At 33.2% G+C, this 26,078-nt stretch overlaps 2 protein-coding genes, 2 long non-coding RNA genes and 1 pseudogene across 22 annotated transcripts in view; 2 read left to right on the forward strand and 3 right to left on the reverse strand.

Moving 5' to 3' along the window:
* Positions 1–141: 141 nt before the first annotated feature.
* LOC146936882 (protein TAB2 homolog, chloroplastic-like) lies at positions 142–5,272 on the reverse strand (the record flags this gene model as incomplete). Its single annotated transcript, XM_085749296.1, has 5 exons — positions 142–470; positions 1,162–1,305; positions 1,595–1,766; positions 3,226–3,295; positions 4,809–5,272. Coding segments are annotated over 5 exons (1,110 nt in total), but the record flags the coding sequence as incomplete, so codon positions are not given.
* A 1,697-nt stretch (positions 5,273–6,969) lies between these two features.
* On the reverse strand, positions 6,970–24,529 carry LOC146936883 (putative disease resistance RPP13-like protein 1). Its single transcript, XM_085751452.1, has 2 exons — positions 20,562–24,529; positions 6,970–7,232 (listed from the first exon to the last, which is right to left on the reverse strand). Exon 1 carries the CDS (start codon positions 24,381–24,383, stop codon positions 20,586–20,588), a length of 3,798 nt encoding a protein of 1,265 aa, XP_085607578.1. The 5' UTR covers positions 24,384–24,529; the 3' UTR covers positions 6,970–7,232; positions 20,562–20,585.
* LOC146936884 (putative disease resistance RPP13-like protein 1 pseudogene) overlaps positions 7,045–26,078 on the reverse strand; it is a 33,647-nt pseudogene continuing 14,613 nt past the window's right edge. The window contains exon 2 of the transcript XR_015030756.1: positions 7,045–7,232. The product of XR_015030756.1 is annotated as a putative disease resistance RPP13-like protein 1 pseudogene, transcript variant X2 (transcript). The remainder of the gene's footprint in view (positions 7,233–26,078) is intronic.
* LOC146936885 (uncharacterized) lies at positions 7,400–11,992 on the forward strand. Of its 17 annotated transcripts, XR_015030773.1 has the most exons (6): positions 7,400–7,767; positions 7,907–7,978; positions 8,339–8,470; positions 8,798–8,878; positions 9,551–9,797; positions 10,528–11,915. It is a non-coding gene; the product is annotated as an uncharacterized LOC146936885 (long non-coding RNA). The 17 variants fall into 17 exon arrangements; XR_015030764.1 differs by having other exon boundaries at positions 7,766–7,978; XR_015030768.1 differs by having other exon boundaries at positions 7,766–7,978; positions 11,192–11,915.
* LOC146936886 (uncharacterized) lies at positions 12,778–14,851 on the forward strand. Of its 2 annotated transcripts, none has more exons than XR_015030774.1 (2): positions 12,778–12,900; positions 14,461–14,720. It is a non-coding gene; the product is annotated as an uncharacterized LOC146936886 (long non-coding RNA). The 2 variants fall into 2 exon arrangements; XR_015030775.1 differs by having other exon boundaries at positions 12,787–12,900; positions 14,438–14,851.

Genomic DNA, 26,078 nt, shown 5'->3' on the forward strand with positions numbered 1-26,078 from the left:
TGAATTTCGTAATTTAAAATAGAACTTATATTTAAGGACAATTTTTTTCCTCAAATGATGCTTATATTTAAGGGCAGAGGTAGTAAAAGGTTGAAAATGATAATACTACAAAACTTTGTAAGTTGTAACCTTACGTAAATCTTCTGAAATCTAGTGATTCTATTGTAATAATTTTGTTCTTTCAAAATTCAGTCATAATGATTTGTACGATTATACAGGTGGAGGTGGCAAGTCTAGCAAAAGCCAGAAGCCAATACAATCTTCAGAATCTAACTCATCTTGGATTGCTAGGAAATGCAAACCTCCAGAAGCTTTCTTAGCTGCTTCCCAAGCTTCAGCTTCTTTAGTTGAGGTAGGACTTTTCTTATAGGTCGCATATACATACCGAGTCGAAATTCCAACTGAAAGAGTCAGGTTAGAGCGTGCAGTGTCCGTTTCAATGGAACAGAGCTCCAATCCATTCATAAAAGCTGTGACAGTAAATGGTAAGGGTTAATAAAAGTAAATGATAACTAGAAGAAACATACTTAATTATGATATAGCTCATATCGAGAATATGTTTGAGTAAGTAGCTTAATTAAGTAAGCACTTGTGTATAAGGTAATTCTACAATCAAAGGAGGAATTTGGATAATCGATTTTGTTGTTTTCATAAGTTATTTTATAGAGTTTACTGAAATAAGCTGAAAACAAATTATAAACATGTCATAGGCTATAGCTCTACAAAACATTCACCGAAGTGTTTATGCATAAGTTAAGAAATATGCATACTCCGGTAAGACCAAACGCTTATCTCACTGCTTAGTCTTGTTTGTCTACAAATTCTATTCAGGACACTGGTCCAGCTTTTTGTCAACATTTATATACAAATTTACAGCATTTTAGTGAGATAATTGATCAAAGAGAAGTGATAGGAACGCTCTCTTTTCAACACTCTCTCTAACACTCTAGTGGTCTAAAAATGTATGATAATTAATTGATTATGTGCATAAAAGTCATTTTTAAAACAAGGTAATTTTTAAAATTACAATGAATCTGTTGTGAATAATAACACACACACACACACACACACACACACACACACACACACACACACACACACACACACACATATATATATATATATATATATGAATAAAATATGAAAACTGAAGTTTTTTACCTGATAATATTTTAGCACGAGAAGATGCAACAGCCAATCCTGGGATCAAGGTCTTCTCGTCGATTTCAATACCCAATAAATCAAGATCTAGCCCAGAACCATATCCAAATCGTTCCTCTGAGGCTGAGGCCTCCTCTCGAACCGCTATAATATAGGCCATTGAAAGTAAGCTATGTATATATCTTAAGAAAACAATTTAAAGTATTAACATACACAGCCTTGTACTAAAACAAGAGGAATATCATTTGACTCTCGAAAAATGAGAGAATTATAATCTATGTAATGTAGCTATCAATCTAAACTTCAAACCAGTGTAAGCAAAGTAAATGATCAATAAAATGAAAATGAAAACACATGTGCGAAAGACCCTAAATACATGAAAAACCATGTCATGCAATTCTTAAAGAGATGATATAAAAGCTGATGACTTTACCTGAGTAAGGTAACTGAACAAATGCCCATCTTTCCCCAAAAAGATCTTCTGGAAGTTTCGTCGCAAAAGGATTGTCTAATGGCAAAAGAGGCTTGGATCCCTTTTGAAATCCAGGATGTTTCGTGTATACAGTTTCATAGCGTTCCTCTAACCATAAAAGTAATGACAAGCACTGAAAAGGATCAAATGAAGCATATAAAATATACACCGTGCACCTTTGAAAAGTAAGTAGAGTCAGCAAAAGATTCACAATGTTTTATCTTTTACTTTTGTGCAACAAATGCCTCTTAAAAACATTCAAAAGCTGATGTCAGGAAGGACCTTCCCCCACATTAAGACACATGTTACATGAATTCAAATGTAAAATTACTGATTTCAACAAGATGGGCAAATATGGATCTTCTTTGTTTTTGGGGATTCTGGCACATAATCAACAATAAATTATGCAACAATTTAAGATGAAAAAAGAAACAAATGGGGAATAAACCAAATTTTGTATGCTAACTTAACCAACACTTTGTAGTTAGCACCGGTCTACCAGACAGTGTTTGAAATTGGAGACCTCGTAATGTGATCAGCCACAATATATCAGTCACGAAAACTGCAGTATATTGTGACTACAAATCACCAGTGTGTTTGCTTTATTAGCGCACTAGCAATTTTCCATAGCATGTCAGCGCCAAAACAAAAAATTATTGTTGAGCGTTTGGCCTTTTCTGAAGCCAATCCAAACAAACTACACATCGACCTACAACAACTGCAATGCAACTACAATTACAACCTTAATTTGAAATCCCAGTACTTGATGCCTAGCTATTGGCATTTTCCCCCTTTCAGTTGTTCACAAATTTCTACAGGGATGCCACATCACAATCAAATATCTACCCTTCCGACCTTTTTTTTCTTTTCTTTTTATAAATAGTTAAAGTGATTAAACTGAATATGGATTTTCAGGCTATACATTGTTAGTGTAAAACAGTTTTATACTGATATCAAATCAAAATCAACTATTTAGCGACATCACTCTGTATTTTCGAATATATGGTATAACATGAAAAATGGAAGCTTCTCATTGGATGTCAGTGTAGACTGATTTATTCTGTCAATTAATGACCATTAACTCATTCAATATTTATCAACTCCTCCACTTTCATAAGTTAATTAGAGGTCATACATACATTCCACATTCCACAAATAAGTACATATGGAACCTATTATTGGAACCTTCATCTAATGGTCAAGTTAAGAGCCCGTTTTGAAAATACGCTTTAAAAATAGATTGAACCTTTTTGAAAATTCACAAAATTTCAAAACATTATTTTCACTATTTCCTAAAATGCATTCTCTCTATCTTCTCTCTGTCACAATTGAAAGAGAAATCCATAACTAAATGTCACTCTAGCCCAAAGTAAAATTATTGAAAATGTTCTTAGAAAGTAAATGGGCCCCTAAGTTTTTGATCCAAGGTTTGGCATGCACGTTACAAGACCACTTAGTTTTATTGCCAATTAGTGTCTCAGATTGTCAGTCATCCAGCAAACTAATCCATTTCTATTGGCAAGGAAACCTATATAGTTTTCTGCTGAGCAATGAAATTTCAAATCCACAGCAGAGTCAGAAATCATACTCACCCGTTTACTGGGAAGAGCTCTTATGCCAAGCTCCTTACATGCTTTTGTAATAATTGTTTGCATCTGTGACCTACAACGCAACAGAAATACACTTCATCAATATTCCTTACTCTAACAATATATAATATAATATGTAAGCCATGTTATGTTTGGTACATATTAAAGGTAAATAGAGCAGAAATTAATAACTTATAGTAAACTTTCATTCTATTTTACCCATGTGAAATCCCTGCAAGTCTTAAAGACACCACACATGAACATGCCTTTTCATAAGAAACTAAACACAGAAAATAAAGGAATGATTCTTATTCAAACTGAACCAAATTGCTTTCAGACAGTATTCTTAGACTTTAGACCTGACTCAACTCCACAAACTGATTGGAAAGCTGAGCGTTGCACACACTTTATAAACTCTATTTAGGCTGTATCACTAATTAACACGGGACTAGTTTTTTTTATCCAATAAAGATATATGACATAGTTGAGTAGATGACGTATGGTGTCCTATGGTAAGGACTTAGCACCACAATTGACACTCTAAAGTCTAATAAATAAACCATCAATTTAGTTTCTGAAGTATTGCTCTCTCCAATTTAGTCTCTAACGTATATAAAAACAATAAGTAACCGCTTAAGTAAAAGAAGTCATTCATTTTAGTCCCTAAAGTATATGAAAACTCGTCATGTTAGTTCGTAGCATCTTTTCCTTTTAGGGATAGTTTGTAGCATCTCAACAACAAGGAATACAGTGACGAACATCATATACTTTAAAGACTAATTATTTGTATATACTTTGAGAATTAAATTGAGGGTTTTCTCTCACCCTATCAGTGTAACAACTAACAAAAATTGTCCAACAGAATAAGTACCTACTTGCCGGGTTTGAAATAAAGCTTTGCGGCCAAAATCTAGGCCACGGCATAATGTTTTTTTTATATTTATGAAACTGCAATGCAACCACAATTGAGGCTTCATCAGTCACATTTGACTGTGATTCTCCGTAATATTAAGGACCGCAACCACTATTTAAAACCACGACTGCCAGTGAGTAAGTAAACAATAACTACAAAAGAACTCTTTTGTATAAGCTAACATAAGCTATTCTATAGCAAAATATAAAATAAAGTTAAATTGTGTTTGTATATGCTATAAATTTCTTTCACTAAACTGTCTTGGAGAAATGGTGGGACCCCTTCCCGGACCCTACATATGCAGGAGCTTTAGTGCATTGGGTTGCCCTTTTAAACTGTCTTGGAGAACTTATAAAAATAAGTTGAAATTTTTTTATGAAAAATGGCATAAGCTGTTTTCATAAGTTCTCCCAAACAGTTTGACAAAACTTATGTCAATAAATAAGCTCAAATAAGTCAATCCAAACAGGTCCATAGTTAATCAGTAGTTAATCAGTTTATTGAAAATAAGGTAAAAACACCTTATGAACATTTCATAATTCATAAGTTGTTTACATAAGTTCTCTCAAACAGTCTCAAAGTGCTTATGCATGTACATAAGCTCAAATAAGTCAATCCAAACAGCTAGTAACACCGTAACATAAACAATAAGTAGTAAAAGTAATGAATTTACCTAAAGAAGCGAATGTTTCTAGGCACAGGTAAATCCAATTCATCACAAATAGCAACAATAGAATCCTTGAGAGTGATACTATTAATAACATTATTAGGAAAATACTTAGTATATTGAAGTGAAAGAGATTTATCACAAACAACAAGCTCCCAAAGTTTCTTTCCTCTAGCATCAAGAATTGGTCTAGAACAAAAATCCAACTCCCAGCTTAATATACTGTCAGGATCAGCTTCTGGGTCAAGATAACATGTTTCAGCAGTTGGGTCTTCTTTCTCTTCTTCTTCTTCTTCTTCTTCTTCTTCTTCTTCTTCTTCTTCTTCTTCTTCTTCAATGTCTTTCTGTGTTGTTGTTGTTGCTGATGTTTCTGAGACAGAACATGTTTGGAGTTTAAGGAAGTGGTTTTTGTTGGAGGAAAATGGGAAATTGATGATGGATTTTGAAGAGGAGAGTTTGGTAGTGATGATGGGTCATATCTAGGGTCTATGTTTCGCAACAACATCAAAGGTGCACCTTTTTTACCTTTAAAATATGTGGTGGGATATTTCCTTGAGCAATTGAGTTTAAGAATTCATGTTGATATAAGTTATTAGTATCCCCTTAAACCTCGTTAAATGACAACAAATTATGTTCGTCTCCTGGAAGATTGATAATTATGTCATTCAATTTTTGAACATCATCATTTGTAGGTGTAATTATGCCTCTTTCGACCATATACGATGCATCTCATCCATGCAAATCTAATTGTGGAAAAGTATGACCAATAAGAGTTTGTATTGACTGTTCTCCTTCTCATGGTAATGCAATTTGAGGAGGTATCCTCACCATATCATTGGGTTTGGTAGATTCAACACCGTCACCAATTCGCTTAAGAATTTGTGCAAATTCAGGATCATTCATTGATCGCATATTTTGTACCAAATGTAGGACCTTGGTATTAGCCCACAAATAAGACCTAATAATACATGTAGATATCATTTGTGCTTTACTACCTTTTTGAGTAACTGGAAGTACTTGACGAAAAACTCCACCCATGATCATAACTTTTCCACCAAATGGAGCATCACAGTCTAAAATATCTTTCAATGTTCGATCTAATGCTTCTAAAGAGTATATGTTTGTCATTGGGGCTTAATCCCAAATTATGGTAGTTGCTACTCTAATAAGCTTTGCAAGATCTTTTTGTTTTTTTATATTGCAGATGGAATTTGGTTGTACATCAAAAGGTAAATTAAATCGGGAGTGTGCAGTTCTACCACCTAGTAATAATGTTGTAGCTATACCAGATGACGCGGTTGCTAAGACAATTTTTCCTCTATTTCTCAAAGTTGCCATTAATGCTCGATAAATGAATGTTTTACCTGTTCCGCCTGGACCATCAACAAAAATACTTGACTCTATTTACGATCAATGACGTTCATAATGTTAGAGGATTTAAAGTCAAATCTTTAACATTATTTTTTGCTCATGTTTGTTACTAATATTTTTTTAGAGGATTTAAAGTCCAATCTTTAACAATATTTTTTGCTCACGTTTGTTACTAATATTTTTTTTAGAGGATTTAAAGTCAAATTCTTAACAATATTTTTTGCTCACGTTTGTTAATAATTTTTTTTTGAGGATTTAAAGTTCAATCTTTAACAATATTTTTTGCTCACGTTTGTTACTAATCTTTATTTTAGAGGATTTAAAATCCAATCTTTAACAATATTTTTTTGCTGACGTTTGTTACTAATATTTTTTTAGAGGATTTAAAGTTCAATCTTTAACAATATTTTTTGCTCACGTTTATTACTAATATTTTTTAAGAGGATTTAAAGTGCAGTCTTTAACATTATTTTTTGCTCACGATTGTTAAAATAATGTTAAAGATTAGACTTTAAATCCTTTAAAAAAAAGATTAGTAACAAATGTGAGCAAAAAATAATAATGTTAAAGATTGACCCTTTTTTTTTGTAGTGTTAAAGATTGGATTTTAAATGCTTTAAAAAAATATTAATAACAAACGTGAGCAAAAAATAATGTCAAAGATTGGACTTTAAATCTTCAGGAAAAAAGATTAGTACCAAACGTGAGCAAAAATATAATGTTAAAGGTTGGACCTTAAATCCTCTAAAAAAATTAGAAACAAATGTGGGCAAAATATAATATTGCAGCAGGACGGTGAGTAAGAAGGAAAAATAATATAATGTTAAAGCAATGGAACAAATTACAACAGATTTGAATAGAAGAAGGAAAATTGCACATGATAACAAATTAAGAATATTGCAAACCCATCTGCAATGTAATCTGTCTGACTGGATTATGCAGGTTATTAGGAAACATACAAAGATACATTCAAATTATAATAAAATAAAGACTGAATATTGTGGCAATCAATGGCAACCATGCATTTTTCTTCAATTCATCCACATAGGCCTTGATCTCCTGAAAAGATGCAATAAAAATTTTCCTTTGATTAGCTCCAAAGACATGATTGTTCTATTTGTATTGTTGTAGAAAATGTTCTTTAGACAATTCCATTTAGATTATTACAGTTTACAAAACATAATGAGTTATTCCCGCTGAATTTCTCAGTTGTAATATCCCAAATCAATCAATAAATCTTACAAAAGAGAATAGTCTCTCTCTTTACTGTTGAATTCCAATTTTGTTGATAGCGTCTTCCCTCAAATTTTTCTGCATCCTTTGTCTGGTTTGTCTCAATCTTTTTGTTCAAGGGGTTCTTCTAATTTGGCGTTTTCCTGTGACATGGAGAATGTGGTGGATGTGTTATGTCGAGAGATATGCAATTCTCTGAGGCTATTGGTCGATGTTCCGACAGGAAATTCAAATTTTTTGTCTGCTTGTGGATGCATCGCAGAGAATGTCGAAGCTAGGCTACCCCATTACATTGATATCTCTATTTTACCCCTTCTTCTGAAGACTATATAAGGATGTGTTTGTGGTTCGATTGGAGCAGGTATCAATTTTCTGATTTGAATCGACATAAGATTGCTTCATTTGTTTATTGTGTTCTTCGATTGAGTTTGGGGTTTGAATCATTGATGGAGAAATCAATTGATTGTTTAGCTGACATTGTTCCTGGTCATGTGCTTCAGATGTGGGAGGTTCCATCCTTTTTGAACCCTGAACAACCAAACTCAATAGAGATGGTGCTTATAGATGAAAAGGTTAGTAAATTGTTCTGCTCCAATGTTTCGTTTCTTCCATCTTTATTTTTTGGATTCTTTCATTTGTTTCTTTAATTTCTTTATTTTTTGTTCTTTGTTGTGTGTGACTTACTCTGCTATTTCTCCATATATGCACACTACATTGCACACCATATGTTTGATAAAATGCCATAGTGAATTCTGATCAAAATTAGCATCACCATATGTTTGATGTTTTCTTCTCTGCATTTATTTTTTATTTTCATCCACATATTTGAGTAATGTTGTAATTGATCATGTTGAAAGTGTGGATGTGAGTTCCATTTCAATGCCATTTTTTTTTTTAGTTTGTTTGTGTTAATTGTGTTTGCGATTTTTCAGCGAAGAGGAGAAGTTCGTGTTTCGAGTGGACGATTCGGAACGGTTGCGTTTAAGTCTGATCCTGATCAGTTGAAAAGTGCTAGAGAAGATATCAAGGAGCTTCTTGGGACTAAGTTCGGTCATCCTCTTATGGTAATTTTCAGTGCTTTTTTCTTCGATTTTGTTTAATTTTTTATGATTTTTCTGTGGAAGTATATTGCATTTGATTTAGCGTTTTCTTTGTCTGGAATTGAAGCAGTATAGTGTAAGCTTCAATAAATACATTTTATAAGTATACATTTTGAGCTTTATCAATAAACACACTTTTTTATTAGGTCATAGGCCTCTTAGGGGCATGATAAAAGATATAATTATACATACATACTACAAGATCTATCCTATTATTACTATTTTCCCTTTGATTTTCTAACATTTGTTGAAATCCTACTTTTTGTATCCTACATTTTTCCGGTTTTTTAGGATGAGATCGTTCTTTATTAAGCAAAAAATACGCCATTTTAGAAGCATAGAGAAGAGGAGGAACAAGTGGCAAAGAGGAAGGTATGGTTGATGTATGTTATTTTGTTCTCAATATACTTTTTCAATGGCATTTTTCAACTGCTTTGGATGAGTTTTATAATTACATTTGATATATTAGCTGGCAGTGTGTGTAGGAGATTCAGAGTTAGTTAAAATAAAATAAGTGACATTGGTGGTAACTGCGTGTTATTCAAATTGTCCTGATGTAGTCCAACTATAAATGAACAAAATCTGATTTAGAACTTTTTCATAGAATGTTCTAGCTAATCCCACAACTCTAATTCAAAATCAGGTCCATAATCCCACAGCTCTAATTCGAAATCAGGTCCACAATGCAAAACATTTGGTTCCAAAATCAATAATGTTTTCGTTGTTTTCAACCTGCATCACTACATTTAAACTTGACAATCTTTCTTTTTAGTTGCTCAAAAAAGGCTAAGTCTTTCTATTTATCTGTACGAAAATGTAAAACTATTACAAAAGAATTTACAAGAGCATACTTTATTTTTTACTGTTGGTCTTTTATATAATGAACAAAGAAGGTTAATTTTACCTTTGTATCTATTCAAGTGATTTACAACATAATATGGTGTATTTTCATAGCCTAAGTGTTTTACCATTTTTTTTAATCATGTTCATTCTTCTTTTGATTTTTCTTTCACCCGTATTCAATGAAATCAACAACTCTTACAGAAGATAATAGCTATTTCTGGCCAATTTCTACTGTGTATCGGCATTTCCGGTGGGATCGATTTTTTCTACAATCTAATGTGGTTTTCATGTGGAGTGTCGTTTCTACCGCTGAGTAAGCACTGTAGTTGAATAACCCGGAAGAGAGGGTTGGCGTTTTAAGGTTAGGGTTCTGAGGATGTGGGAGGTTCCATCCTTTCTGAATCCTGAACAACCGAACTCAATAGAGATGGTGCTTATAGATGAAAAGGTTAGGTCATTGGTTGCCTTTATTGTTTTCCATTGGTGTATCCTTTAGTGTATATGGCTCTTACTTTTCTGTGCAAACTAGGTTACTTGATTGCGATTGATTTATATTTTAGGATTTCATGAATATGATGTTTGCTTCTTATATTTTCTAGAGATGCTTATATCTTTAAAGAGTACAATGGAAGAATTTTACAAAGTTCCACTTTTAAATGATCTTACTCTTTTATATTATTTTTTGCTAAGTTTGCATTTGATCATATTATGAGGAGTTATGAAAAGTTTCACTGAAGCATACTACACTTCCAGCTTCATAGTAGGATTTCCCTCCTTGAATATATTTCAAGATGCCTGAAAAGATACTAAAATGTATTTGAACCATATTTCAATTAAAATCAAATAATGAATGTGAGTGTTAAAGGCAAGATAGTATATATTTGTACTACACTTAATTTGGTTTTCAATGATATAGAGCAAATGATTATAAATATTGATATTGATATACATCAACTTTGGCTTGAGGCAGATTTTTGTTTAGGTGGTCAACATTTGTAGATAGTTTAGTATTGAGCAACCTTGATGCTATGTTTAGCATTAATCAACCTGCACGAGTGGCTGCTTTTGCAATTTCTTTTTGCTATTAGTTGAATATTATAATTTGAAATAGCGATGTTGTGTCGTTCTTGCTTTGCTTTTTCCCTATTCTATATTATGATTTTTTCTAAATTTGCTAGGAAACCTGTATCAAATCATAAAGGAGCCATAAGTTGTTATTACTGCTATTGTTGTTGCTTTGCTACTGCTGCTCTAAATGGGAGTCATAACATAAAGTTTTTTCAATCAGATTCTGGGTCATTTTCTTCATGGTAAAAGGATGAAAGAGCCAAATGGAGTTGAGATTATATTAGCACTAACTGGTGTAAGCAAAAAAAAAAACATATGGTTATGGCATGTGCTACTTCAGCAGGCTCTACCACAATAGCTTTAGTTGTTGTTGTTAATCAAATTGGTGGTGGCTAAGTCATTTGCATTGTCGCAAACCATGAAGATCTAAGGGCCTAATTCAATATGGTTGGAAAAGATCAAATACCAATGTTAGACCAATATGAATGAGCATTTTTTTTTTTTTGCAAATTGACTGAAATCTTAAGAGTCTGACGAATTAAATTATTTATTGTTTTTGTACTTCCTTTGCTTTGGCTTGGTATATTTGGCTATTAAATTCTGCAGTGGTGGCATGGTCTGTTTTTTATGACTGTTTAGTGGAAAAGTGGGTTTCATTAACTTAAGGGTGTCTGGTGAATAGATTTATTGTTTTTGTACTGCCACCGTTTCAGTTTGGTATGTTTGGCTATTAAATTTTGCTGCGGTGGTTGTGAAATTGTGTCGTGTTTGCAGATTTTTGTATTATGCATATTTGGTTATGCCTTATTCTCGAGCGATTTTGGTTTGCAACTGTAGCCGTGCACCTGTTATGCCTATTTTGTATATCTATTGCGCTGCAGGAAAGAAGAAATATCAGTTGCCACTACATCAGCCGGAGGAGTTGCGAGCTTGAATGCACAACTGTTTTGATGGCCTGATTGTGACACGAGCAGTGGAAGTTTTTAGCAGTGTTTAGTTTTCTCCTGTCTAGCACAGTCTGGGGAATCTCATGTGGATGCTCATGATGGTTTTTGGTTGGTTTCAATGATTTTTGCGGTGTTGTGTTGTGAGGTATGATGAGCTTTTTATCACATTTTGGAGAAATAAGTGGTGCGGGGTTGTGTTAAGCCACTATGAAAATCACTATGAAAGCTGCAACTGGTGTTCTCTTAGTAAATTGAGAAGGACTGTGGAAACTAGGTGATGTACAAGAGTATTTGATGCTGTCTTTTTTCTTCTGGTTTTTACCTCTGGTGTGCAAAGTTTTCCTGCTGACTATATTTCATTGGTTTGGCTATTTTAGAGCTCTGATTAGTCGAGTGGGGGCCTTGGTGTTAAATCTCATTGCTTGAAGCAATAGGTAGTTCATTGCATTGGGTGTTTTGCAAGATCATTAGAGACTTATAGCATTAGATTGTTTTGTTTTTTGGTGTATCTCTTCCAGGATTGATCTAATTTGTATGATTTTTATGGGCCATAAGATGTTCCTTGGTCACTGTTGTTAGATGTGTGATTCTATTTAATAAAACTCTTCTAATTATCGGCCAAAAGAAATAGAAGATATTCAAAAAACAACTTCAAAAGGTAGGAAGTAAAATGTTGCATCTTTTTGTATGTTTTTATGCCGGGATGCATTTGATAAACACGTTAAAATTGTACCACTTTATATTAAAATTGTACCACTTTATATTAATTAACCAATGTCAATCCTATCCGTGAAACCCATTAATATGCATTAAAACTACGTCCTAAAAAAAAAAATTATAGGGACCAAAATGTTACTTTTTTATGAGAACTAAAAACAAAACTAACTATGCTTTTTAGGGACCAAATATTGATTTAACCCAAAAAAATGAATATGTTTCAGGAGAAAATTTACCGTTGGATTAGAAGTTTGAAATAGAGAATTGATGCAAGAATATTCTGTAGAAATTTTTTAAGTTTTAGTGTTCTAAGCTTTGTATCTGTGTGGTGTACACATCATTCAGTATGTGATCTGTCGTGGCTATAACGCACGTAATATTAATTTGTAATCATGTGTCATGTAGAATCTGAACGACGTGTAGTTAAGTGTCGATCGTTTTCCACCCGTGCGTCGCACGGGCACCACACTAGTAAATCTTACAAGAGATGCTAGCCAATTTTGCCTAATTTTTCCTGTAGATCAACATTTCTGTTATTACTTGCTGGGGAAGAAATTTTGGCAGACATAAAAGGACAACTCTGACAGTAAGGACACTTTACAGCTGGAAAACTTACTTTAGTCTCACAAAGTAAAAACACTTTCCAGATTTTGTGGGATCTTATCCCATTTTTTCAACCTTTTAGCCCTGCAAAATTTATATAGCCTCTAAAAAAAAATCTATAAATACTAATACTAGGAGAAGCTTTGTCCCAGGCATTGGTGTTCAGCTGCACTCTGCATTGTGATGAGTTTCTCCATTCCATTCCAAAATTAACATGTATGTTTCCTTTCATCTCTACTTGATCCTTTTCTCCCTTTAAAGCTTTCTTTTGTATGCAATCTGCCAAAAAAAAGAAAAGAAGAACACAATTATTGAAAATACTTCATTCATACGAAATTCATAAATGTCAATCACAAAATGAATCATGATATCTTTTACTACTTTTTTGCTTCAAAGATAACAAAAATTACTCGGCATGAGTTATATATGCACATGTATAAGTTATTGTAACTATTAACTGAAGTTCATTGGTATGTATTCTTTTCTACAAGATATCTACAAATTCAAGGATATATTGTCATTCTCCATTTGTATATTCAACATGCAATTTTTTGTCTTTCTTAGTTTCCAATACATAAGTTTCCACAGCCAATTCATGAAATTCTTGAATGAAGCACACAAGCAGCATGAAGGCACACCAAAAGAGCACAGTAATTGGAATATTTCACAAAAGTTAATTTTTATTTTGAAAGTAAACATCAGTCTGAGGAAAATTTAATCTTTTATGCAATCTGTCCAAGGTATGGATATGGCAGTCCATCTAAACATATATAAAGAGAAAACTAACATAATTGTTTGAGCAATGCTTGCAATTATATACAAGAATGTATGATGATTTATAACACATCAAGAGTCGAGAAAAGGGACATAAAAGCATGTAGAATAAAAAAAAAACAACTTTGTTCCATTATATCATGTTATATTATCAATTTGTTGCATTATCTCATGTTATAGTAACAACAAGATCAATGGTTCTGAGCTTACAATCAATTATGGTGGTGATAAAACTGGCTGGGAAAGAACCATCTAAAAATTTCAAAGGCAGACAACTCTTCTTCTCACCTGAAATAGTAAATCAAAAGCCCATTTTAAAAAGTAAACTTTCATTAATATAAAGTGAATATTAAAAGAAAAATAAAACAAACCCAGAATTTTAAGTCATAATACATATGCACACTTGCCCATGTTATAACTATTGATTCCAAATATATGTACAAGTAAGTTAAAACAATGGACTTGAATCAATAGTCATAACATGTACATCTGCAAGCAAGTTCTAATTTGTATCTCTCTTAACATAAATCAATTGCTTTTTCTGCATCTTTTGGTTGTATTTGGAATCTGAGAGGTACAAATTTGATGTGCCAATTTCACCCCTTTGAGTTTCCTTCATATATATTATGACTTAAAATAAGATGTATTCCTAGATTCACATGAGGTTTTTCAACATGTGTTCAGCTCACAAGGCTAGCATAATTAGTCTATATTAATCTTTCTATTCAAATGCCACAAGGAACGAATAATTACTACTAAGTACTTTATTCATCAATTTTTGAGACTATCTTCTTTATTAAAAATAGTAATTAAATAGCTAATACAAGACAAATTTGTTTTAAAAATATACTGTAAATTAAATATTATCAATATACTAACACAAAAGCCAGCATGTTTGTCCAAAAAAGAGATTCATTAACATAAGTTAAATGCAATTGTTTTCATATTTTTTTGTACTTACAGTGAATATATGTCTTAGGACATGTCTTTTTCTCCTTTCAGTTATGTGGAAGCAAATTTGGCAACTCCTTCATCACACAGTTTCTCAAAGTGTTTGGCCAGCAGCCCAGCAAGCATGTAAACAAGAACAGGATTACTTCCAACTTTGTGTAGATTACAAAAGTAACTTTAACCACAAAATGTCTCAGTAAATTATTATCACCTTCAGACCCCAACTATCTTTGTAAACCTGAAAATAGTTTAGCATTAATGTTGGTAAGTTTAGTTATCCAACAAAACAAGACAAACTTTCAAAACAAAAATCTACCTGTGTGCTCCAGTTGAATATCAGACTATCAAAGATTCTTGGCTAGGGTGTGTATTATCTCATTGGCTAGCGTCACTGGCAGCCTTCAATGCAGCATTCTAATCTCCCATATGCATTTTTATTGAAGGCCAAATTACCTGCACAAATAAAATAATTAAGTTGAATTCATATCAATGAATGCAACAAAATAATTTGCTAATAGTTGCTAAATTCATGACAATAGATTTGATTTGAAGTACATTTAATCTATCAATTAAATATATTCAATATAATAATAAACTTAGCCAAATGTTAAATAGGTAGAAGTATGAGTAGCATGATGAGTAGAGTAGTCACATTGCAAATAATACATATATTTTTTCCATCACAAATCACAACTGATTTTTGCAGGAAAAATTGGCCGTTCATACAAATAGTACTTTTATACATATAGTATGCAGACATCAAGCGAGATTGTGAACGACCCAAGACATGATATAGCAGCTTTAAACTATTTAACCAAAGTTATTACAAAGTGTCATCGTTCATGATGCATTTGGATGAAGTTATGAATGAAAATGCTTTTATGGTATCAATTATTTGAATTGAATAACTTTAAAGAAAAAAACTACACTTTCTATGTTATGAGAAAATTACATGTAAGGTATATTTCTTTTTGGGTTTGTTTTTCTTATTTTTAGAAAAAAGGCTTTGATTAATCATATTAGATATTGTTACAACTTAAAAGCACAAACATACATGATCAAAAGTAGTAGGCCAAACTGCAGGTTGACTTCAAAAGTCTTAAAGCTTTCTATGCATTATATTCAAATAGTCTAAAATGTTAACCTGCAAATACATGATAATCATATTTCTTAGTGTGCAAATTAACTCTTAACAGGACTAAATCTGCATACAAAATCATAATTTAATTTACAAAATACTAGAGAATGTAATTGTTTAGAATTCAATAAACATTAGTATAAAGATTAGTTCGTCCATTAACAATAGCATTGATCAAATGCATTTTATGACATTTCAACACAACTAACTAAATTTGAATAATGAACATTTGAATTAAGATCATTAAAGTGAATTGAGGAAAATCAGTTTTTGGATTCTATAACTCAGATGGGAAGCAATCTCATATAATAGAAGGCTTAAGATATTCAAATTTACAAAATAAAAAAAAAATGTCCTGACATAACCAACTGAACTAAGGGGCCTAATTGATTCAATTTTGATTTTTCAAGAACAGTACATAAAAGACAAGGAAAAAGGAAACATGTCATAGAGTAAGGGTAATTATTATTAGTATATACCAATTCATTTCCAAGTTCAACCGCAGCATCTTGATAACTACTTTTTTGGCCGGGACTACTTCCACACAAAAAACACCCTCTTCAACTTTGATAAGCTTAACTCGCTATTTCTTTCCATTTGTATTTGTATCTTGAAAACCTGCTAAAAGTTTCACAAAAGACAATTAAGATGGCAAGGATGGCAAGATTTGTAAATATTTTTAGCTCAAAATAATTGAAAATAACACAACATACCATCAATTCTCTGAATTTACAGGTTCTGCAAGATTATGTTTTTTCAAATATCAATATACATGTAAGACCATGAATACCATGCTTCTAGACACCAAATATTTCTGGAGGCATGCCACCAGCATTATCGATCATATGACAATATCAATTTGAAAAGTATTAATAAATACATTAGTTTCCACAAGTGAGGGGAGCAAAACAATTTTTTCCACCACCTAAAGTCGGTACTGGGTACCATATTAATTTAACAGACACATCAAAGAACATCAGTTGGTATATTCAAATCTAACACAACCAAAAAGAATAGAAACTTAACATAGCCGAAAGGTAAAGTATTTAATTTCGAAAAATGAAGAAAAAATATGAAACACAAGATTTTGCAATAGGATAATATAAATAAAGCAAAAATAAGACAGGCAGAGCTGTCTATTGAAATAAAAATGAAAAAAAATACCCATTTTAGTGAGATTCTTCCATCGAGATTTTGTTAAGGAGAAGTAGAGAATAAAAGACATGAAACTCGATTGATGAAACGACCTCAGGTTGCTCAGAAAACTCCTTCAAAAGGGATACCCATTTTTTAGATATTCTCTTTTTGTGATTCTATCCCGATAAAATGATAGAGAAGGTTGAGGAGATGAAGAAAACATGGTTTGGTTGGCAAAACAAGGCCGATTTCGTGGTGGTTCAGGGGAGAAAAGGCGGCGGCTACGGCGGTAAGGGTTTAATGAGGAAGATGGAGAAAACGTGGTTTGTTTGTTTTAGGGTTTGAAATGAGAAGAATCAGAAATGAGTGTGGGAGAAGAGGGTCGGACCGGGTTTGATGAAGAAGGTTGGGCACTTGGGCTTGGCCCACTTCTGATTAATTTCATAGGAGGGTGTATGCCAATAACGGTGGTGTAAATTGCAATATGTTCAAATCTGCATTTTAAACTTACTATTTACTAAAACAATCCCAAACCTAGAATTTATGAGTTTGTTATAGTTTTTTTTAATAAAAAAACCACTTTTTTAAAAAAATAATCACTTTTAAGAGTTTTGTATCTGTTTGTTACAGCTTTTTTAAAAAAATTATAATATAAAAACGGCTTTAAATGAAAAGTCGTTAAGAGCCCGTTTGTTATAGCTTTTCTTTAGGAAAAAAATCACTTTTTTTATGAAAATAATCGCTTTTAAAAATATTGCATCCGTTTGTTACAGATTTTTAAAAAAATCAAAATCTGAAAACAGCTTCAAATGAGAAGCTGTTGAGAGCAGCTTCTCAAAAAATAGATTTTTTTTTTAGAGAAAAGAGAATATATGGATCTAAAAATTGAACTAATTTTGTAACAAAAAAATTGCTTTTATATAGTTGTATCCAAACAAACTAAATTATTGTTTTAAAAAAGTAATTTTTTACTACGGTAAACAAATGCAAAATAAATTATGATTTTTCATAAAATCTCTAAATTATTTTATGTGAAAATCACTTTTATTTTTATCTGTAACAAACGGGCCCTAAGAGCAGCTTCTCAAAAAATAGATTTTTTTTAGAGAAGAGAGAAAGTATGGTTTAAAATATTGAACTAATTTCGTAACAAAAAATACCTTTTATATAGTTGTTTCCGAACAAACAAAATTATTTGTTTAAAAAAAAGTGATTTTTATTACGGTAAATAAACGCAAAATAGATTCTGATTTTTCATAATCTCTAAAATATAATCTCTAAATTATTTTATGTCAAAATCACTTTTATTTTAATCCTTAACAAATGGGCCTTATATCATTTAATTTTCAAAGTATCTTCATCTTCAAATATATCTTGAAAAACTTATTCGAAATATTTATTTTGTTGGATAAAATATTTTCAAATATTCCTTCAATTTTTCTTTTCAAATTTCAAAGAATAAAAATAATTGAATACTAATTATTATTTTTGAAATTCAATGTCTACTTTATTCGGTTCGATGTCAAAATTTAATTATACTAATTAACAATTAATAATCTTAATAAGATGGACTAACAAGTTTTTTTTTCTTAGTTTTAGTTTGTGATCCTGTGTAGTGGTGGTATCATAGTAGAAAACTTAAAATTAATTTTAATAACTCGAAATGGAACAAGAATAATATGAGGAATGTCGTAAAATGTAATTGTTATCCCAAAAGAATTGGTACAAAAAATTGTCCAAGAAATTTACAACTTTATTAGTTTTAGTTTTTGTTCATGTGTCGTGGTGAGGTTGTGTAGTCTATAGCCATTGTTAATTCCACCCATGCATCACATATATTGATGTAGTACTTTTTTTAAATGTTTTGTACATTTTTTTTTTTTTTATGTTTTGGATTTCGTTTTTGGAATTGAGGTGAAGGTGATTTGTTTCTATTTCTTGCATTGTGATTATATTTGTTCAAGTGTCGCGGTGATGTCGTGTAGTCTGTGGCCGACGTTATTTCCACCCAATCGTCACATATATTAATGCAGTACTTTCATAATTTTACCGTTGTACTGTTTTATGAATTTGTTGCTGCATTTAATTTGGTTATCAAGATCAAATTAGTCCTCGAGTGTATTCGTTATTTATTACCACTTAGAGTTGATGGGGACCAAGAACATATGTAACCTTAATATTTTTTTTAATAAATATTACCTGTTAGTGTTGATGGATATAAAAAACACATGTAAACTTTTTTAAAACTATTTTTTCACCATTTTAGTGTAACGAGCAGTAATTAGACCGCCAACGGTAACAAACAATGGGTAGAGCGAAATTCAAATTTTAAAAAAAATTAATTAACTGAACAAACGGCTATGAACAGTGTTTCAACGGTTATGAACAGTAGCAGCCACTTTACAAAATCAAATCTATTAATATCCCACCTTCCTTCCTATCTTTCACACCCTTCTCATTAAAAAAATTCATGTTTTCAAGGATGGGCAAGTGTTTCCTTCTCTGCATCACCTTGCTTGTGTTTATTCTGCTACTAATTATTATCATCGATTTTGATGAGTTGGGAGTGGTCTTTGTAGTGTTAATGGTGTGTAGTGTTCTTCCATTGTTAGGCTTCGCCTGGATGATTACCTTTTGTTAAGGTATTGTTCTAATTCACCAATTTTCTTCTATTAATTTTTTTTTGTAATTTTGGAAACTTTAATTGTTTTACATTTCTCTCAGAATCTCAAAGAATCTAAGCAAATTTTATGTATTTAAAAACGGAGAACTTTTGTTCCAATTTTGATGAATGTCGTAAATGGTATCTGTGCTGGTCATTGGTTTTTTACATTATTTGTTTATAGTGGTTTTTATATGTGTTACGATCTTGCAAAAAAAAAAATGTGTATATACTAAATTTGTACTCTATTTGATATTGTTCAGGTAAAAATGCAGTATCCTCGAAGAATAATGAATGTTGCAGTTGACTTTTTGTTCGTGTGGGGTTGTACCGGATGAATGTGATTGGGAATTCTTTACACTGGAGATCGTCCTTTGAAGATATTTCATTGTACTGATGAACCATTGTTGTAGTTTCTAATGTTTAGTGTTGTTCTGCGTTAAAAGATAATTTGGTCGTGACAATGTTATGTAGAATAAAAGTTATGTCTAACTTTACAAATTGTGTCGTGATTAGTTGATATTAATTGTAAGGAATGTTGTCTGTAACCCCATTGTACTTTCCTATCGTCTGTCGTTATATTTATGGCAAGTTTCTAATTATAGTTTGACTGTTAATTGTTTTGGTTCAATACATGTTATTTCGATTTAAATTATTCGCCTGTGTGATTCAAACTGTAGCTTCGAAATATATTTGACACCTTGCCATTGTTGCACATTCGTTGTCGCTTGAGCATACTGCCGAATTTATACTTGAAGAATTTGGTGCATTAGTCCGTAACTGTCACACTGGTTCAGTCAACCCGTGCATCGGCACGGGTTACACACTAGTATAACAGTAAAAGATTGATTTTTGCTATGTTTCAACAAATGTGCATAAGATTTTGATATTACAGACCAAAGATAGTTTTATAAGCCCAGAAATTAAAAAGAAACCAGTTTTCCAACACGACTTATGCCCAAAAAAGTTGTAGTTCTATATCAAACTACCGAAGCTACATTAATTGATTCAGGGAATAAAAAAAATATTATGTGCAAAAAGTATACAAAATATTGAATTATGAGAAATCGCCAATTAAAAACTCAACCACGAGAATTTGTCCTTAAAAAAACAAATACGTAGCAGAGATTAATCAGTTGCCAATATGAAAATATTTTGAGATGTCTTTGGATTGTTATCACAATTAATGACTAGAGAGGTAAAATAAAAACGTACCTGAAACGGGAACACAACTGTCTATCATATTGTGACTTGGAAGTTTATTCTTATGACAGGGATGTGAGCAATTTTGGACCAATGTTCCTTCCTTTTATACCTTTCTTCTAACAATGGACATCCCCTGATCTCCAGCATCTTAAGAGAGTCAGGGAGGCTGTCTTCTGGCAATGACTCAAGCTTTTTACAATCCCAAAAACAGAGATCCTGGAGAGAGGAGAGGTGTCGAAGCCCATTTCCATCAAAGGACTTCATTTTGTAGAAAGTTAGAGACACAAGGGAGATGGGTAGCAACGACTCCTTCATCAAGGTATTAAATATATCATCACCCTTTCCAATCCACAATGTTGAAAGAGCTGTCAAATATTGGAGACCCCATTCCGTAACCGGCGGTGTTGTTTTTTGGGTATAAATCTCAATTGATTGTAATTTGGGAGGTAGACAAACTCCTTCACAAAATGACAACTCTGGACAAACCAGAGTCAATTCTTTAAGAGCGGTGAGCGTGTCCATCTTAAGCTTGACTTCAAATAATTCAATTGAATCATGGGAACTGATATAAAGTGATTGGAGGCTCGACGACCGAGGCGAAGACCTTTCTAAAATATAAATGGAATCCAGATTCCTACACTGATGTATCTGAAGTGTTTGGAGCGCAGGGAAACCATCAAGTGGGAAGGATGTAAGTGTGTTACAACTACCCCGTAACTGAAGACTCACAAGTGATGCGTAATTGCTCCACGTTTCAGGAGGAAGGAAGGATAAATTCTTACAATATCCAATACCAAGTGATTGCAATGAAGTGGGTAGACCACTTGAGGGAAATGCGGTGAGAGAAGAAAGAAAATAGAGTTTCAAGTGTGTAAGACAAGTGCTTCTCATAATCAATTTTGGCACAGCTAATAGCTCAACACAATATGCAATCGCTACATGTTGCATCATACACGGAGAATCACTCTCAAGCAATGACAATTGGGTCCTTCCATCAAGCCTATTTATATTAAATTCTTTTATTGAAGGCAACCAATGCAAAGTGGGATTTGTGTCCAATAGATGAGAACAGCCTGATATTTCAATTTCTTCTATGCAAGGAAGGTTGCTAGGCAAATGTCCCCTTAGTTCTGGACAATCATGTAACTCCATAACTCTAAGTCGAGGAAAAGCAAATTTTATGCCTTCAAAGGGAAGCCATTGATTCCAATTTGGCATGTTGCTGAATTTCATACACTCAAGGGATGGAAATGGTTGGAAGGAAGAACAAGAACCATCTTCTCCCTGGACATAATAGAACTCTGGACCAATTGTCTCCAACATCTCCATACCACATATTTCTAGGTCCTTGAGAGAAGGTAATTGCCCTAGGGGTGGAAGTGTCACACAATATTCACAGTTATTGATACTGAGGGTTACCATGTTAGAAAACGAAGAATTTCCCACCCAACTCGGAAAGCTTGTCCCATCATACAAGCAAATATTTAGGCTCTTCATACTTATTGGTGGTTGCAACATATCCAGCACAACTTTCACTTTTTGCGAGTCTTCACTTTGTTTTTCCCATATCAGCTCTAACTCCTCAATTTTCTCTTTGCTTTTCAGGTTGGCATCCTGTGCCTCTCTGGCATCAACATTATCCAGGTTCTTGATGGTAAGTTTTCCCTGTAGGTTTGGGAATTTCCCGAGCTCTTTGATACTTAACCCTACATGTCTCTTACCCACTAATGTGGTGAGAGTTTGAAGGTTTTCTAGTCCCCCAATTTCCACAGGCAACTCACTTATGTCAGTCCCACTTATATCAAGGTGACGTAAACTGACTAAATTTCCAATATGTGTTGGCAATTCAGCAAGTCTGTAACAATCTGATAAATTCAAGGTCTGTAAATTGTAAAGGTTACATGTTGTATCAGGCAAGCTTTCGATGCAAGTGGAAGAGATGTCTAGATACCGCAACAGCACCAAATTTCCAATTGAATCTGGTAGCTTGGTGATGTTTGAATACTTTGATAGTGATAACATGTGCAGCCTTTTGAGTGTTGGTATCAAATCATCAATCATCTTCAAGGATATGCAAGAGTCTTGCCATTCAGGGGAAATAGGTAGTAAGCTTCGCAAGCATTTGAAACCGTGGAATGGCTTAAACTTAGAGAAGATGTCATACTTTTCTTGATTATATGAAATATGACGAACCTTTTCAGAGATGTCACCACATTCGAACCTGCAACAGCTTTGTCCAGATACGACTGTAGCCAAATCATTGACAAGGTCATGCATGACAAACTTTTCACCATGAGCATCATCATTTGATTGTTGAATTAAGGATCTGGACAATAATTCAGCAAAGCAATCATCACCTAATTCCTCCATCGTTTTCCCCCCATGAGAACAATCAAGGAAGCCTTCTGCCATCCACAACAAAACTAATTGCTTCCTATCAAGTGGGTAATCCTTTAGAAAAAGTGAACAATATGCAAAACATCTTTTCAAATGAGAGGGAAGACATTGATAACTCAAATGCAATGCAGGAAGAATATCATTGTTTGATAAGTTCCATATGTTGCTGTTCAAAATTGAAGTCCATTCTGTTATGCCTACCTTCGAACGTAAAAGTCCTCCTATTGTTTTAGCAGCTATTGGCAATCCTCCGCACTTTTTTGCAATCTTCCTGCCTATTTCTTCAAGGGTTGTGTTTGTACTATGGTGAAATTCATCACTTCTCAATACATGCTTTGAGAGTATAGACCAACAATCTTCATCTGATAGAAGTTTTAATTTATGTATAGGAAATGTGTGTGCCACCTCTGCAACTTTTTGTTGGCGCGTTGTTATAATCACCATGCTTCCAGGTTTTCCATCAATGAAGGGACTTACTAGCTCATCCCAATCAATACAATTGTCATTCCACAGATCATCTAACACAAACAAAAATCTTTTCTCCCTCGTTTTCTTTTTCAATTCAACTCGAAGGATATCAAGATTATCGCTTTCCCAAGCCTTTGATGCAGCTGATGTAAGGATATCAAGATTATCGCTTTCCCAAACCTTTGATTCAGCTGATGTTGTATTTCTAACAACAGATTCAAGGAGTGACTTGGTTACGCTAACAACATCAAAATCCTCCGATACACAAACCCAGGCTTTGAAATCAAAATGTTGTTCAACTTTTTCATCATTGTAAACAAGTTGTGCAAGGGTCGTTTTGCCAACGCCTCCCATGCCTAAAATTGCAACAACACCTAAATTATTATTTCTACTGGTGTCAATGTCTGATACCAGCATATTGATGAGTTTACCTTTATCATCATTCCTACCCACCATGACAGATTCATTTACCACTGAACTTGTAGGTGGTCTACGAGAAACTCTACCACTTACAGTGTGTTGCAAGCCAATGGCAGTGCTCTGCTGGACAAAAGTTTGCAGCCTTTTACAAATCTTCTCCATTTCAGAATTGATCTCTGCATTTGAGTTGGTAGTTGAAAGCAAGTTCCAAAACTTATCTGTAATTTGTTCCTCTGCTTGTTTATTCTCCACCTTGCATTGCAATGCATTGTAATTGATTTGATTAAGCAAATCCTCAGCATCATAGATTGCATCTTTTAACCGATCCAACCATTGTTTGATTCTGGGGTCGAGGATCTGCTTCTCCTCTGCATCATCCAGTACAAACTGAAGAGCAAGAAGTGTTATTTCCATCTCTTCCATCAATGATTCGTTCAACTTCATTTGTTTTTTGATATAATCACGAAACTCATGTGAAGTTAGTTTGTCCATTAAGGTTTGAAGAGTAGCAGACAGAAATGCACCTCCAACCAAAGCTGCAGCCATCTCTGATTGGTATAGTAAAGCAACAAGGAAAAAAGTTTTAGATGAAATTTTGAAGGAAATTAAGAACTATGAAGATTGAATGATAGAAATAATTGCAAGTAAGGAGCAATGACTCGCATGTGAATGAATGGTTGATAGTGCATACAGTAAAGGCAGACTCAAGAAGACTTATTTGTTGGGTATGAAACAAAATTTGAAAGTTGGAAAGCAAAGCTCATCAGTCTTTAATGGACCCACATCCCTCAAAATAATTGTTACGTACAAAGAAAAAGGAAAAGTTGCACACTCAATTAAAGCAATCGGAATCTTTATGTACATTTTTACTTTAGGAATTGCTTTACCAGTGTGATATTATCCTTTTCCTAATCACCTGTGTTAAAGATTAAAAATAATGTAGTATTATACAGAAGTGTTTATAACATATCTAACCCAAATATAATGTAGTATTACCCAGCAAAAGAGATTAATGTAATAATCATTTGGTGATAAGTATATGATTACAAAAAATATGATATTATTTCAAAACACAGACCTGCTAAGAAAATATGATATTATTGCATGGGCCCAAAACTAAGACTTGGTAAAGTACGGAGCAAAGAAAGTTAAGAGGTATGGTAAAGGAGTTAAGACTGAAGAGGACTTAGCATGTGAATGAACCGACAACAGTACTGTTTTTGGTTGGTTAATTGGCAGTGCATATGGTAAAAGTATGACTCAAGAAAACTCACATGTGAATGAATAGTAATAGTAATAATGCTTGTTTGTTGGCAAAGATCAATAATGGTTTATGGACCAATTTTTTAAAATTATTTGAAACTCTAATGTTCGGATTATAGCCACTGGGGAAATACTTGGGTGTTATTGACCTTTGATGCCATTGGTAAGATTACTTCATTTTATATGAGAAAGAATGATGAATGAATGATTAAAATAAATTATTTAAATAAGAGAATGAGTGGTTAAGAAAGAGATAAGAATAAGAGTATTACTTTTCCCACTCTATGCATTTCCACGCGCGCCCTATTTTTTTCCAATTTTACCCTGGTCCGGATTACGTATTCTGGATTGAATTGTTAGAATTTTGCAGATGTTTCCGGATTTTAAAATCCTGAATAGTATTTTAGCAGAACTTTTGCAATTTTAAGCTCTACAATTCGTAAAATAAAATGCAAATAAAATAAAAAACAGAAATAAAAAGACACAAACATAAAAACAACTCATTTTATTAATATATGAACAATACATTACAATAATTTTCAAGATTTTTAAGCTTATTACATAAGATCCTAAATCTATTTCTAATCTCCTAAGAGCCTGCCTAACCACTAGTATGTGATAGGACAAACCAGTAGTTTGGCTATTGGAGGAAACCCGAGGGAGGAGGGAAGAGGAGGGCGGGAAGAATAAAACAATGCCCCTGAGGGAGGTGGAGGGTGCTCAAACTTACGCCCAGACAGGCGAAGCTAAGAACCACACTGACCCACATGACCCTCAGATGAACCGCGCTTAGTTGTAGCGCGGTTCCATCCTCATTGACCGTTCATACAAACCCTGAAAGTTTTCAAATAGGCCCTTATCTATGAAAGGCCAACGATGGAAAACCATGGTTGTAGAAGGAAGAAGAGGAGGAGGAGAGGGTGGGAGAGGATGGTGTGAGAAATGGTGGGGTTTGGAAGGCTATTTATAGGGAGGGGT

This window comes from Medicago sativa, chromosome 3, assembly GCF_051527215.1.
Source record: "Medicago sativa cultivar Bolivia chromosome 3, Bolivia_mono, whole genome shotgun sequence".
Taxonomy (NCBI): Eukaryota; Viridiplantae; Streptophyta; class Magnoliopsida; order Fabales; family Fabaceae; genus Medicago; species Medicago sativa.